The 15528-nt window shown below is 42.2% G+C and overlaps 1 protein-coding gene across 1 annotated transcript in view; it reads right to left on the bottom strand.

Moving 5' to 3' along the window:
• The window catches only part of NECTIN3 (nectin cell adhesion molecule 3), a gene marked incomplete at its 5' end in the record, with an annotated part of 151338 nt that overhangs the window by 47843 nt on the left and 87967 nt on the right, over nt 1-15528 (bottom strand). Inside the window, one exon of the mRNA XM_082246146.1 lies at nt 5660-5956. Within this exon, the coding sequence (XP_082102272.1) occupies nt 5660-5956 (297 nt within the window). The remainder of the gene's footprint in view (nt 1-5659; nt 5957-15528) is intronic.

Here is a 15528-nt window from a genome sequence, read left to right as displayed (position 1 = left end):
ATAAAATATAACAAAGTTCATAGATGGGAATCAAAAGTCCCCCACACAGTCTCCCATGATCTGGAAACACGTCACCATAGTGATGGAAGAGTGAATCCTGCTTACCAGATCGTATAGACCCTCAAATTAAAGAGAGGTCAATAGGGCATATAAATAGAGCAGGTCATAACCGCAACGCTGATGGACCAGAAGTGTAGTGGATAATCCAGATGAAGCGGTACTCCAGAATCACAGTCAAATGGACGGAATCGGTGTGGGGTATTTGTCCTTTTACAGTTCTTTGATTCACATCTATGAACTTTGTTATATTTTATTGCTTTCATTTTGTGGCGCTGCATGCTTTTGTTTTTTTGTTCATTTATGGGTGTATGATTAGACCCGTTGGGGCTGGCTGCCTAGAATACTATTCAATGTATCTACCAGGTGCAGACATCTTTTTGTTTTATTAAATGTGGACACAGGCAAGATAATAAACATGAGAAACGTTCTAGCCTTTTCTATCCCCCCTATAGCAACCTGATCAATTTTATGTAGCTCTGAAGGTGTGTTTTTGAAACGTAAACTGCCCCACTTGTGAAGAATTGCCACAAATGTTGCAGTGAGCAATAATTTTAGGCTACGTTCACATCTTGGCGTTGCTAATTACAGGCGTTTTTTGGGCGTTTTTAGGTTGACTAGTGACCAATGGCAAAAAAAACAAAAAAACGCCTGTAATCTGCCCAAAAAGAAGCTCATGTACTTTTTTGAGCGTTGGGCGTTTTGCTTAAAAACGTCAAAACGCTCAGATGTGAACAGGGGCCATTGAAATCAATAGGATTTGTCTTGTTGGGCGTTTTTTTGAGCTGATCCTAGGAGCTGATAAACTCCCCAAAAACACCTACATGTGAACTTAGCCTTAGGGCCATCATTCAAGGTTAAAGTGTTTATAAACCTCAGATATGAACAAAGCATAGCCCTCAATAGTGTGTGCTTGTCTCAATTAATAGCACCAAGTGTCTGCTGCTTCCTTTCTCTGCGATCAGCATGAATCACTTCTAACAAGCTTTCCTGACACCAAGAGAAAATTGGTGACAGAGGAGGAATATCCAGCAGTTACAGATCCAGCTCTGTTCATGTGAGCTGTGAAGAGGGTTGTGCCTCTCCCCTTCAATCAACTCTCAAAGCTCTTCTTACTGAGCTCTGCAGAGCGAACTTCACACTTTTCCACCCCCTTTTTTCTGAATCTGGATGCATGAACTGATGGATGTAGAGAAGAGAAGACTGTAGATAGACAGGTACAACTTATGTAGGAGGATTGGTTTTATTATTTGTATTACCTGAGGATAGTTCCTTCACTGGAAATATGTAAGAGTTCACAACCATTTTAACTTTACACTGATAACATGTAAATGCTTTGAAATGATTGCCTATGGAAAATGTTGGATACTATAGTTTATTGTGATTTCATGGCTGTATGTCCAATTTAGGTCTTGAGGTGTCTGATATCCATTTACATGGTACAACTTCATCTTTTACATTTTACCAAAAAAATGGATAATATATTGCGTTTGTTTGCCCTAAAATTCATTTTAGTGTATTTTGTTCCTGAAAATATGCACTTGATAAAAACCTGCACAAACATTGTGCAACATAAAACTACCACTATTTTTTTTCTCCATGGTCTTTGCTTTCAGAAAATGCATTTTTTTTAAGGGTTTAAAAGCAATTCCTAGCAAAAAATGCAGATTTTAATATCTGAGTGCAAAATTACAAGTGAATTTTTTTTTTTTTAACAGGGTGTTAAACAATATCCTCCAACATAAATAAGACCTACAAAAAGTTTGAGACGCAGAACTCAAGAGGAAAGGCAGTGAAGACTGAGTAACAAAACCATAGCTAAAATGACATCTACTCTGGTTTCAGAGGGTGCTGGGCAGCCCACTCAGAACTCCAGCATTTAAAGGATAGCATGCAACCTTTATCAACACAAGAATTATCTAGGATTTCAAAAGTCGAGAGCGAACAGCACTTTACCACAAAGAGCTTAGATTGGGGGAGAGGGGGCATTTAAAAGATTATTACTGATATCTGGGCCAGCATTTCAGTTAGTAGAACATAAAGCTAAAATAAAGTTATATTCTTAGTAAAACATGGTGCTTATATTATGTTAATTTATGAATTTGTGACATTCCAAAAAGAAAATCAGCACAGACCAGATAAGTCAAAGAAAATACACACTGGAAGCGCTCCTAAAACTAGAGGCCATGTCACACCAGTAATGCCCCGTACACAGGCACCGATTGTTGGCCGACCGATCGGCCGTCTTTTGTCAGTGTTGTTTGAAATGTGCTCTAGACTGCACACAAATTTTGTCGGCCAACAACAACCAACTGCAGAAGTGATGTCATGTTCTGGTTTACTTTTCGTGTGTTTTTTATTCTCTGAGCATGCCCAGTCTTGCTCAACTGATTTTTGTCGGCCGAAATCTGTACTGACTGACGAACAATCGGCCGTTCTGCTGACGGCCAACAAAAATTTTATAGCATGCACACCAGATTTTGTTCGGCTGAAAAGTCGCAGTCGGTTGTAGGAATCATCATACTAACAAGCCGATAATCGGCCGATCGGGCGGCGGCCGAAAATTCACGGCCAACAATCGGTACGTGTGTACGGGGCTTAACTCTGTAGCAGCTACAGATCTTTCTGCTTATTTGTACCTGTAATTTGTAGCTGCTGTAGCTAGCTAAAATATTAGCTTCAAGGAGTGACCAAGTTGCAAATCCCTTGAATCACTATAACAAGGACCTTTCATTCACTGAAATCTATTTTTCCAAGCAAAACATTGGCCATTACATATTTTCACACTGTGATAGGATGTGGTAAAATGCACAATTTCTGGCACGTTAATGAAACATAGGATAATGCATGAACCATGGTGCCGTGCTATTTAATTCATTTCATGCATAAAAATGCTTTGCATTAACGCATATGAGTTTATGAATGAGGCCCAAGGGGGAGCATATCTGTAGCTGCTTTAAATCACTACCACACGATCACTTGTGCAACATGGCTCTAAGGGATTGATTATCTGTGCTTAAAACATCCAATTACGTAGGAGCTCAGTCTGTTTCTAAATTCCCCTGCATGACTGAGCATTTTAAGCAAAATCATAGTAAATGCCAACCTGTATCTAGAAAAAAGAAAAGACATGAAAACGGCCTTTAAGTTGTTAGCAGTAGAGTTGCCGCCTCATCCCTTTAAACCAGGACACATAATTACACAGGTTCTGAGGCGAATATATTGCACATAATGTAAGGCACTGGGTATAATTACCACCTTCATCAGCCACAGACCCTGTGTAATTAATGTGTGTCCTGGTTTAAAGGGGTGAGATGGCAACCCTAGTTAGCAGGCACCATCCAATAGCTGCAGTTCCTAATTAGTAACTGTAGAGTACCTCTGCCAAGCCCCAGATGTCCCAATTCTAGGTTTGCAGGAGATGGCACAACCAGAATGCAATACACATCATGAAAAAAACAAAAAAAACAAAAAAAAGAGTGGTGCCACTATTGAACTTTGGGCTTAGTTGGAGAATGACTATGCTATACTTATGCTCAATGATCTGTAAAGTCAGAACTTGCACAGTAGAGCAATGGCACAGCAGAGACACTTTATGGAATTTAACTGCAAGAACTATATGGTGTTTATTAACCATTTAAAAAAAAAATTTCCTTAGTAAATCACCCCTTAAAAAACAAACTTTGCACCTAGGAAGGCTGAGTAGCCCAAATCTCACAGGAAGATGATCTTGCACCACGCTGCATCCTCTTCTGATGAGATTTGACTCTACATTCTACCTGAACCTCGGCAGCTGCATGATGTTGTCATCCCTTGCATCAAAAACGGTGGGTAAGGTAAGCCTATCAAACTTTCTTTTCCATCCACAGGTGTTTTTTTTAAGTTTAGCAAGGGGAGTAGGGCCACAATAAAAATAGATAAAACCATGCTGAGTGAAAAGTCGGCTTTAAGGCCCCTTTCACACTTGCCGCTCCGTCGGCGGACTCTGTTTTTCTCAGCAGGGGATCAATCCGCCGATCCCCCGCTGAGCAGGCAGATGGTAGCTGTGTCTCCGCGCTGTGTGCAGAGACAGAGCTGTCAGGTCCCCGCTCTTCTCTATGGGGGAATCGGATGCGAACGGACCGCCTGTCCGTTCTCATCGAATCCCATCCGATCCGCCAGACGGATGGATGGATAATAGGGTTTCCATCCGTCCGGATTTGACGGACAGGATCAGATCGGATGTCAGCGGACACGCCTCTGCTGACATCCGATGCCCCATAGAGATGCATGGGGCATCCGTTTAGATCCGCCTGAAAAACTGACAGGCAGATCTGAACGGTCCGCAAGTGTGAAAGGAGCCTTAATGTGCAAAACAGATTGCAGTGAAGCTGCAACTTATTGAAGGCTCATTAAGGGCCCATTTACACCAGGTGCGATAGGAGCTGTGTTGAGCAGCTATTCCAGCACAGTCCAATCGCAAGGCAAGGCAAAAATGCCTTGTCTTCTTTCTGGCCAGTTTATACCACCACGATGGTGTGTGGTTAAAAAAAATAAAGTACAGCACGCAGTACTAGTTTTAGCAAAGCTGCTGATGTGAATGAGACCTAACACCATGTCTGGTGGCCTCCATTTTTCTGCACTGGATAAATGCAGGCCACTGCACCAGTTTTCTATGTGCCTTGTTCACACAGAACACATTATTGTATATAAATGCAATGCAACAGGCACACAAAATGCATAAATTTTCAGTGTATTTTTAAGTACAGTATGGTGTGAAAGAGCCCTAAAAAATTACGTTCAACAGAATTCTCACTGCTTCATTCTCACTACAAATAAAGACTCCGGAGAGGTGCAACAGATGTTACATTTCTCTGAGAAGTTCTAAAATCTGCCTTTATATAGTAAGATATCTATACCCTGTATGCAGGATTATCAAATATGCTAGGATTACAGATATACGGGCTTATTCAACAAACAGCACCAGAGAGGGTGCGGTGTCTGGACAAATCAGGGCATCTAGTCAGTGTGCTGCAAAGAATGGTTAGCAGCTACATTTTAACCAATAATTATTAGGCCTCATGCACACTGGAGGTTATCAAAATGCCAGTAGCGTTATCTGTAGAAAGCTTAGGCTGTAGAATGAGTTTTGCAACATTTTAGCAGTAGCGTTTTGCAGCGTTTTTTCAGCTGTAGTGTTTTCTTTTTAGCAAAACTAAACTACCACAAAAGCTTATGGCTCTAAAATAAATGCTGAACAGCAGCGTTTTTCAGTGTTTTTAAGCTTTTATTAAAGTTAGAGCGATTTTCCAGCTTGAAAAACTCCAACTAGTTCTAGGGTTTTTTCCAGCCAGAAAACACCCCTGCCAAAAAACACTGATAACAGCCTGTGTGTGCATGGACATGTTGGGGAGTTTACTGGCTACAGAAAAAAAAATGCCTGAAGCCAGAAACAGCTGCTGTAAAAACGCTCAGTGTGCATGAGGCCTTCGAGGTGCATTTTGCGATTTACCAAATACAGGTTCCAAATTGTATGTATAAACCCTTTTCAAACATGTCATAAATGCAGGATCACCATTGAAATGACTTCTCTAGGCTACATGAAGCATTTTACTTTACTCACATTTTATATCCAATGTAAAAGGATACCTAATATCGTTCTCCAAAGCCGGATGCTTTACAACACAAGTTATGTTTCTTCTTCTTGCAAATCGTGTTGGGACCAGCTTGTATTGGCTTATGACTGTGACAGTTTTGTTTGCAAAGGTTGTAGAATTCACCTCTGCTTTCCCAAGAGCCTCTTCCCAGCTCACCTCTGCAGCAGGTTTTCCTGTAGCAGCTGTACAGATTGCTGCTACAGTTTCATTTGCACCATCCATTAAAGAATCCGGTCCTTTAGTTATACTTACAGTTGGTTCAACTAAAACAAAGAAACAAATGCATATTAAACAATGCAAACTGATGCTGTACTTAAACAGTTTTCTGTAAAAGTAAAATTTGACCATCTTCCTAAAACCTAAAAAAGGCTCATTACAGTAAGTTTTAGCAAGACAGTTATAATGGTGGCCCTGGAAGAGCTAATCCTTGAAATCTTTGGAAAAAGAGAATCCCCGTCTCCATACCTCACTTTTAGGCCGATTGAAAAAAAAAAAAAATAATAATTACATTCCACAAAGGTCTTATGATTACAATTTTATATTATTTAGTCCAGAATAAACTTGCCAGGTCAATGGATTGCTGAGTGCAAATTGCAGATACCCAATGGCTTGCTGCAAGGGTTTTATCAGCATTAGCATTCATGGTCAAAGCTAAACACTGATGATGCTGGAGAAGTAGGAAGCTTGAAGAACAGCGGACTGGGCTCTAATCTAACCCTCCTCCCCAGCAATGCAAGACAGCAGGAACAACATTGGAAGATCAGATTTTTAGCATTCTGCACTGGAATTGAGACAAGAGAAGCACTGGGCTGCTATAACATAGCCAGGAGGAGAATACTGGTATATTGCCAATGGACCACCTGTATATACAATAAACAACCAATATTCTCACTAATAAAGTGGTTGTTAAGCCATGCAACAACCTTGCAAAAATCCCCTCCGCTATGTTAAATAATGTCCCCAGTGCATTTTGTTTTTTTTAAAAAAAATTCTACTGTGTACCTGATTCCAGAGTGCCGATCGGCGTTCACATGACCGGCCGCCTCTCTCGAGCTGACAGCAAAGCAGGAAGGGCTGAGAACACCCGCTGACGTCAGCCAGGAGGAGCAAGGCGGCCGGTCAAGTAAGCGCCGATCGGCACTCTGAAATCAGGTACACAGCAGAATTTTTTTTTAAAAAACAAAATGCACTGGGGACATTATTTAACATAGCAGAGGGGATAGTTGCAAGGTTGTTGTATTGTGAAAGCAGGAGGGGGAAGATTGCGGAGTGGACAGAGCTGACAGGCAGGGAGGTGGGGGAAGGACAGAAGGCGACACCGGAGAGCTGCAGATAGCAGCAGATGATGGAGGCATGTAAACTGACCACGGTGTCAGGGCTCAGCAGCCATGATAAACTGTGGTCTGTTTACAGGAGGGAGGGCATAGCCAGGCATTTCAGGTGATACAGGGGGCCAAATGACACAGCACACACACTGTGCTATGTAACATGCTTTAACCACTTAAGCCCCGGAAGATTTTACCCCCTTCGTGACCAGGGGGTTTTTTGCGATTTTTTACTGCGTGACTTTAACGGACAATTGCGCGGTCGTGCGACGCTGTACCTAAACAAATTTGACGTCCTTTTTTTCCCACAAAGCTTTCTTTTGGTGGTATTTGATCACCTGTGCGATTTTTTGATCATGCGCTATAAACAAAAAAAGAGCGTGAATTTTGCAAAAATAACAATATTTTTCACATTTTTTATATGAAATTCCCCCAAAAAAATATGTAAAAATCAAAATTTTTTAAAATTTTCAGCCAATTTGTTTTATGCTACATATGTTTGGTTTAAAAAAAAAAAAAAAGCGTATTTTGATTGGTTGCGCAAAAGTTATCGCGTTTACCAACAAAGGGAAAGATTTTTGTCATTTTTGGTGTTTTTTTTTTTTTTTTTTTTTTTAACGAGTAATGGCGGCGATCTGCGATTTTTTTTGCGGGACTGCGACATTGCGGCGGACAGATCGGACCCTAGACCGACATTTTTGACATTTTTGGGGTTACCAGTTACATTACTACAGTAATCAGTGCTATACATATGCACTGTTACTGTAAAAATTACACTGGCAGGGAAGGGGTTAACTGTATTGGAGAGGAAGGGGTTAAGTGTGTCCTAGGGGCGTGCTTCTAACTGTGATTGGCTGTGGCTACTACTGTAAAAACAGAGATCAACGGTCCTACATAGTAGAACCGTCTGATCTCCATTTTTACACAGGGGAGAATGACAGGCGGCTTGTTTACATTAGCCGCCTGCCTTTCTCCCGCTCTACCGACGATCGCAGTGTGACTGGCGGACATCGGGTCCGCCGGTCACACGCATGGACTCCATAGTGAACGAGCCGGGGCGGGCTAGTGACGTATATATACACGTCACTTTGCCTGGCCGGGGCTGACCACCGCAGTATATCTACTTGCGGCGGTCGGCAAGTGGTTAAGGGAACAGGATCCAAATTTTTTTTTTGGTTAACACTTTAAACCTTTAATTCAATTAGTACTGCAAATACTTATTCTACTTTATATGGCAAGCTTTCTTCTGCTCTTACTAACAAAAGATTCCTTGAGGATGCCAGATAAAAAGGCACCCATGGGCATATATCTACTGTATACAGTACAGTGCAAAAGTTTTAGGCAAGTGTGAAGAAATGCTGTAAAGTAAGAATGCGTTTATATATATATATATATATATATATATATATTTTTTTTTTTTTTTTTTTAATCAATTTACAAAATGTAAAGTGAGCGAAAAGAAAAATATAAAATCAAATCAATATTTGATGTGAATACACACACTTTGACAACAAATGAATACTACGCTAGTGGTATAATTCAAAAAAAAGTTTCATCACTCATGTGAGATATTTTTCACAATATAAGACTCTTGTTCCCAAAAGAGTGTTGCGCTAAATACAAAATTAAAGTAAAAAATAATAAACAGCGAGTCCAAGTGTCAAATTCATAACACAAGTGAAAAAGTCCAAAAGTTGTAATATAAATGAAAAAAAAAATCCTGTGTTCCAAATTCAGATGGGGCCCCCCCGACTTAGTGAATTCACCGCCACCACATACAAGATATACTCTTACCAGAGGGTGTAGACCCATCACGGGAGGTCACAGCAAACTATTGTGTCTCATCCACTACTATTTCATGATAGAAAACAGTAGGGGCCGTTTAAAACCATCCACGGACATGGTAACACTTTACTAGCCTCAAGCTGTCATTTCCGGTAGTATGTAACCCATTAAAAGAAAAATCCAATAGTGTAAAACCTCTTACGAGCTGCTTTTTTTGTAAATGATTGCACTTACATGGTTCCAAATTCAATTCGGCATAAAACAAATCCAGTGCATAAGATGGCAATCACTTGTGCTTCCGGGTAATCACAATGATGTGGACATTTAACTCCCTGTGAATATGCTTTGGCCTCAAACCTACATATATTCTTCTAGGTGTACTTGAACACAGTTTAAGAAACTCGGCAGGTAGGTTCCATACATCTTGGAGAACTAATCACAGATCCTCTGTAGATGTGGGCTGCTTCAGATCCTTTTATCTCTTCGTGTAATCCCAGACAGACATGAAATTGAAGAGATCAGGGCTCTGTGGGGGGGTCAGACTATCACTTCCAGGACTCCTTGTTGTTCTTTATGCTGAAGAAAGTTCCTAATGATATTCGCTGTATGTTTGGGGTCGTTGTCCTGCTGGAGAATGAATTTGGGGCCACTCACATGCCTCCCTGATGGTAAGGCATGATGAAAAAGTATCTATTTCTCAGTATTGAGGACACCATTGAGGATCGTGAACACAGCGATCAGCCAAGGAAACAATGCAACAGATGATTGCTGCTTACTTCCCTTTTGAAAGGACGATGTATCGGAAGATGTCCAGCAGTACCATTAGCACAGAACTGGCAGAAACCAGTGGGACCCAGGTACACCCATCTACTGTCTGGCCAGAAGTGGCCTTCATGAAGAATTGTGGCCAAAAAGCCATATCTCAGACATGGAAACAAGGTAAAGTGACTCAACTATGCATGAAAACATAGGAACTGGGGTGCAGAGAAATGGCAGCAGGTGCTTTGAACTGATGAGCTACATTTTTGAATATTTGGCTACAGCAGGAGGTAGTTTGTTTACCGAGGGGCTGGAGAGTGATACAATAATGACTGTCTGCAGGTAACAGTGTAGCATGGTGGACATTCCTTGCAAATTTGGGGCTGCATTCCTGCAAATTGAGTTGGAGATTTGGTCAGGATCAGAGGTGTCCCCAATGCTAAGAAATAAAGGCAGATACTTATACCTAATGCCATAACATCAGGACGCGTTTGCTTGGTCCCAAATTTATTTTGCAACAGGACAACGACCCCAAACATACAGCCAATGCCATTAAGAACCATCTTCAGCGTAAAGAACAAGGAATTGTGGAAGTGATGGTTTGGCCCCAAAGAGCCCTGATCTCAACATTGAGTCAGTCTTGGATTACATGAAGAGTCAGAAGGATTTGAGGCAGTCTACATCTACAGAAGATCTATAATTAGTTCTCCAGGATGTTTGGAACAACCTACCTGCCGAGTTCCTTCAGAAACTGTGCGTAAGTATACCTAAAACAATACATTGCTCAAAAAAATTAAAGGAACACTTTTTAGTCAGAGTATAGAGTCAAGTCAGTTAAATTTCTGGGATATTGATCTGGTCAGTTAAGTAGCAGAGGGGCTTGTTAATCTGTTTCAGCTGCTTTGGTGTTAGTGGAAAAAAAAAACCCTGCTTTGGTGTTAATGGAAAAAATAAAACCCACATGTGCACTAGATGGGCAACAATGAGACAACCTCCTAAACAGCAATGGTTTTACAGGTGGAGGCCACAGACATTTGTTTTCCCTACTTATTTTTTCATTTTTTTTTTTTTTTTTTTTAACTAGTTTTGAATTTGGCTAGGGTCAGTGTCACTACTGGTAGCATGAGGGGATACCTGGACCCTATAGAGGTTGCACAGGCAGTCCAACTCCTCCAGGGTGGCGTATCAATTTTGTGCCATTGCCAGAAGGTTATCTGTGTCTCCCAGCACAGCCACAGAAGCATGGATGAGATTCAAGGAGACAGGCAGTTACTCTAAGAGAGCTGGCCAGAGCAGCAGAAGGCCCTTAACCCATCAGCAGGACTGGTATCTGCTCTTTTGAGCAAGGAGGAACAGGATGAGCACTGCCAGAGCCCTACAAAATTACCTCCTCTTCTAGTATGAATGTCTCTGACTAAACAATCACAACAGACTTCATGAGAGTGGCCTGAGGGCCTGCTGTCCTCTAGTGGGCCCTGTGCTCACTGCCCGGCACCATGGAGCTCAATTGTAATTTGCCATTAAACACCAGAATTGGAAGGGCTGCCACTGGAAATCTGTGCTTTTTGCAGATGAGAGCAGGTTCACCCTGAGTACATGACAGATGTAAAATAATCTAGAGAAGCTGTGGAGAATGTCATGCTGCCTGTAACATCGTTCAACATGACTGGTTTGGTGGTGGGTCAGTGATGGTCTGGGGAGGCATATCTATGAAGGGACCCACAGACCTCTACAGGCTGGACAATGGCACCCTGACTGCCAGTAGGTATAAGGATGAAATCCTTGGACCCTTTGTCAGACCCTATGCTGGTGCAGTGGGTCCTGGTTTCCTCCTGATGCACAACAATAACTGGCCTTATGTGGCAAAAGTATGTAGCTAGTTTCTGGAGGATGAAGGAATTGATGCCATTGAATGGCCCCCACGCTCGCCTGAGCTAAATCCAATAGAACACCTCTGGGACATTATATTTTGGTCCATCTGACGCCACCAGGTTGCACCTCTGTCTGTTCAGGAGCTCAGTGATGCCCTGGTCCAGATCTGGGAGGAAATATCCCGGAGACACCATCCGTCATCTCAAAAGGAGCACACCCCGATGTTGTCAGATATGCATACAAGCACGTGGGGGCCATATAAACTACTGAGAACCATTTTGAGTTACTGTAATGAAATTTCAGCAAAATGGACTAGCCTGCTGCATCATTTTTCCACTTTGATTTTCAGGGTGTCTTTGAATTCAGCCCTCTGTAGGTTGATCATTCTCATTTCCATCAAATGATATGGCAACTTTTCATTCCTAACATATTACCCAGTCCATATCAGTATACATATCCAGCATGATGTTTTTCCCCATTGAGATCTGATGTGTTTTCAAAGTGTTTGTTTTTGAGCAGTGTATATGCTGGTTTGAAGCCAAAGTGTAGTCACACCAAATATTAATTTGATTTAATTTTTTTCTTATGTTCACTCACTTTGCATTTTGTAAATTGATCAAGATAAACAATTAAAAAATATATTTTAGAACCCATTCCTACTTTAGAGCACATGTGCCAAACACAAGTCCCACGGGCTGAATCTGGCCCGGCAGGCCATTTCATGTGGCCCTCGCACCCAGGGCTTTTTTTCAGCCAGAGGTGGCAGAACCCTGCTCACTATGCATAGTACACCCCTAAACCCTGCACTCTGTATGTAGGGCAATCCTCAACCCTACACTCTGTACACAGTGTACTTTGTACGTAACTCCATCCCTAAACTCTGCACCCCTGAAGCCTGTGCATAGCTCAACACTGAACTCCGCACTTTGTACATAGAGCACCCCTGAACTCCGCACTCAAACTTGAGCGAACTTCACGCATAACGCACTCCTATTATTTATTGCCCTTTAAGACCCTCCCACTGTTACTGCAATTTAGCCACCCCCACCTGTTCAATGCAGTTTGGCGGGGGTAGGGGGCTTGGTTGAGTTCCTGCACCAATTCTCTGAGGAAAAAGAATCTCTGGAAAAACCTATATAGTCAGTCTTACAGATACACCAGGCCCTTTGAGGGCAACCATAATTCTCATGAGACCTGCAATGAAATGGATTTTGACACCCCTGTTTTTAAAAATTACACACCTGCCTAAAAGTTTTGCACAGTGCTGTATATACACTCACCGGCCACTTTTTTTTAGGTACACCTTGGTAGTACCGGGTTGGACCCCCTTTTGCCCTCAGAACTGCCTTAATTCTTTGTGGCATATATTCAACAAGCTGTTGCAAACATGCCTCAGAGATTTTGGTCCATGTTGACACGATAGCATCACGCAGTTGCTGCAGATTTATTTGCTCCACATCCATGATGCGAATCTCCCGTTACAGCACATACCAAAGGTGCTCTATTGGATTAAGATCTGGTGACTGTGGAGGCCATTGGAGTACAGTGAACTCATCGCCATGTTCAAGAAACCAGTTTGAGATTATTTGAGCTTTGTGACATGGTGCATTATCCTGCTGGAAGTAGACATCAGAAGATGAGTACACTGTAGTCCTAAAAGGATGGACATGGTCAGCAACAATACTCAGGTAGACCGTGGCATTTAAACAATGCTCAATTGGTACCAAGATGCCCAAAGTGGGCCAAGAAAATATTCCCCACACCATTACACCACCACCAGCCTAAACCGTTGGTACAAGGTAGGATGGATCCATGCTTTCATGTTGTTTAAGCCAATATCTGACCCTACCATCTGAATGTCGCAGCTAAAATCGAGACTCATCAGACCAGGCAGCGTTTTTCCGAACTTCTATTGCCATTTTTGGTGTGTCTGTGCGAACTGTAGCCTTAGTTTCCGGTTCTTAGCTGAAAGGAGTGACACGTGGTGCGTTCTTCCGCTGCTGTAGCCCATCTGCTTCAAAGTTTGGTGTATTGTGCGTTCAGAGATGGTATTTAGCATACCTTGGTTGTAACGAGTGGTTATTTGAGATACTGTTGCCTTTCTATCATCTCAAACCAGTCTGCCCATTCACCTCTCCAGTCTGACCTCTGACATCAACAAGAAGGCATTTTCGTCCACACACCTTCCACTCACTGGATATTTTCTCTTTTTCGGACCATTCTCTGTAAACTCTAGCGATGGTCATAGTTACATAGTTAGTGAGGTTGAAAAAAGACATCAGTCCATCCAGTTCAACCTATGATGTGTGTGTGTGTGTGTGTGTCTACTGTTAACCACACATTGTATACCCCTGTATGTTGTGGTCTTTAAGGTGCCCATCTGGTCGAGCGTGATCCCAGTAGATCAGCAGTTTTTGAAATACTTAAACCGGCCCATCTGGAACCAACAACCATGCCATGTTAAAAGTCATTAAAAACTCCTTTCTTCCTCATTCTGATGCTCGGCTTGAACTTCAGCAAGTCGTCTTCATCATGTCTAGATACCTAAATGCATGGAGTTGCTCCCATGTGATTTGCTTATTAGCAATTTGTGTTACCAAGCAATTTAACAGGTGTACCTAATAAAGTGACCGATGAGTGTATATTAAAAATGAAAAATACCCGAGCCCCTGCCTCCCTTTGGTTACTAAACACCACTGCTCAGTGCAGAAGGTTGGTAAAGCATGTGCAAGGTTCAGTAATCCACAGCATCCAATCACTATCTAAATACACTGCATAAAGCAAGGTAAAATCTGGCGGCTAGCCGTGGGTTACTTGCTGTGTATCATCACTACCGTTTGCAATGCCTTGTTAAATAAATTTGTTAGCTTTAAACCAAATACGTCCACCAGTATGAAGCGTTGATTGCTCTTGCTTCTGTATACATGATATCTAGTAAACCACGGCTCAGCAAGGTCATTAATTTCCTAAACTGGCCTCAGAGAACACCTGGCAGAAACATCAAAAGCACTGAGCAGGTGGAAAATTCCTGCTCTAATGATGTTCATTAATTCTGCTTATTACTGCTTAAAGTGGTTTTATTTCAGCATATGGCAAAAAAACTATATATCACACTCCGTGATGATCTGCAAAAAATATGCTAGAAAATTCGCAAAAAAACAGCGGAGTTCACCCATGCACAGCCCTCAGTATTTAAGGACAAGGGAAAATAGGAAGCTGTTTGTAAAATTCATTCCTTGCTCTACAGCGACCGGATTTCCCTCTAGTCAACATCCCGTGTTTAAAATAAACACATTAAGCTTTCTACTATTTCCTGCTCAATAGCGCTGAATGCAACACTACCCTCTCGCAGCTATTTATGGCACCTGCCAATCCAAACTGACAGTAATAAAACCCAGAGTGTTAGATTTTCCACAATAAGGGAAAGTGCAAATGCTGAGATGTTACCGAGTGCCTATAGAAGGGCACCTGTCACAACCAAGGACAAGTTCAAAACAAAACAAAAAAAAAAAAAAAAAAAAAGATATGCTAGATGAGATAATATGGGATATCAGATTTATCATAACTTCTAATTAGGGATGCACCGAAATTTCAGCCGAAAATGGGCTTATTCCATTTCGGCCGAAAATGGGTTAAATATGCCGATACTAAAGATGGCCACCGCGGGCGCAGCGCAGGTTTCAAAAAACCCGCCTCTGGCCGGCGGTCCGCCTCCCGGTGATGTCACTACTACTGCGATCTGTGCATGAATGAATTAACACACCGGGCGGGCGGGTGAGCGGCCACTAATAGCTGTAAGTAACTATGTGAGCCTTCACTTCCCTGTCAGGCATGTATCTCCGCTGACAGGGAAGTGAAGCGCTCACATAGTTATAGCTATTAGCGGCCGCTCGCCCGCCCGGTGTGTTAATTCATTCATGCACAGATCGTAATAGTAGTGACATCACCGGGAGGCGGGCCGCCAGCCAGAGGCGGGACTTTTGGAAGGAAGGACAGGACACAGGAGGACTGGAGCTGAAAGTAAGGAGATTGCATTGGGATTGTGAGGGATGCTGAGGCGGGGGGGGGGGGACGCTGAGGCAGGGGAGGGACGC

The sequence above is a fragment of the Pelophylax lessonae genome, assembly GCF_965119305.1.
Source record: "Pelophylax lessonae genome assembly, chromosome: 2".
Taxonomy (NCBI): domain Eukaryota; kingdom Metazoa; phylum Chordata; class Amphibia; order Anura; family Ranidae; genus Pelophylax; species Pelophylax lessonae.
This window is presented reverse-complemented; position numbering and strand designations above follow the sequence as displayed.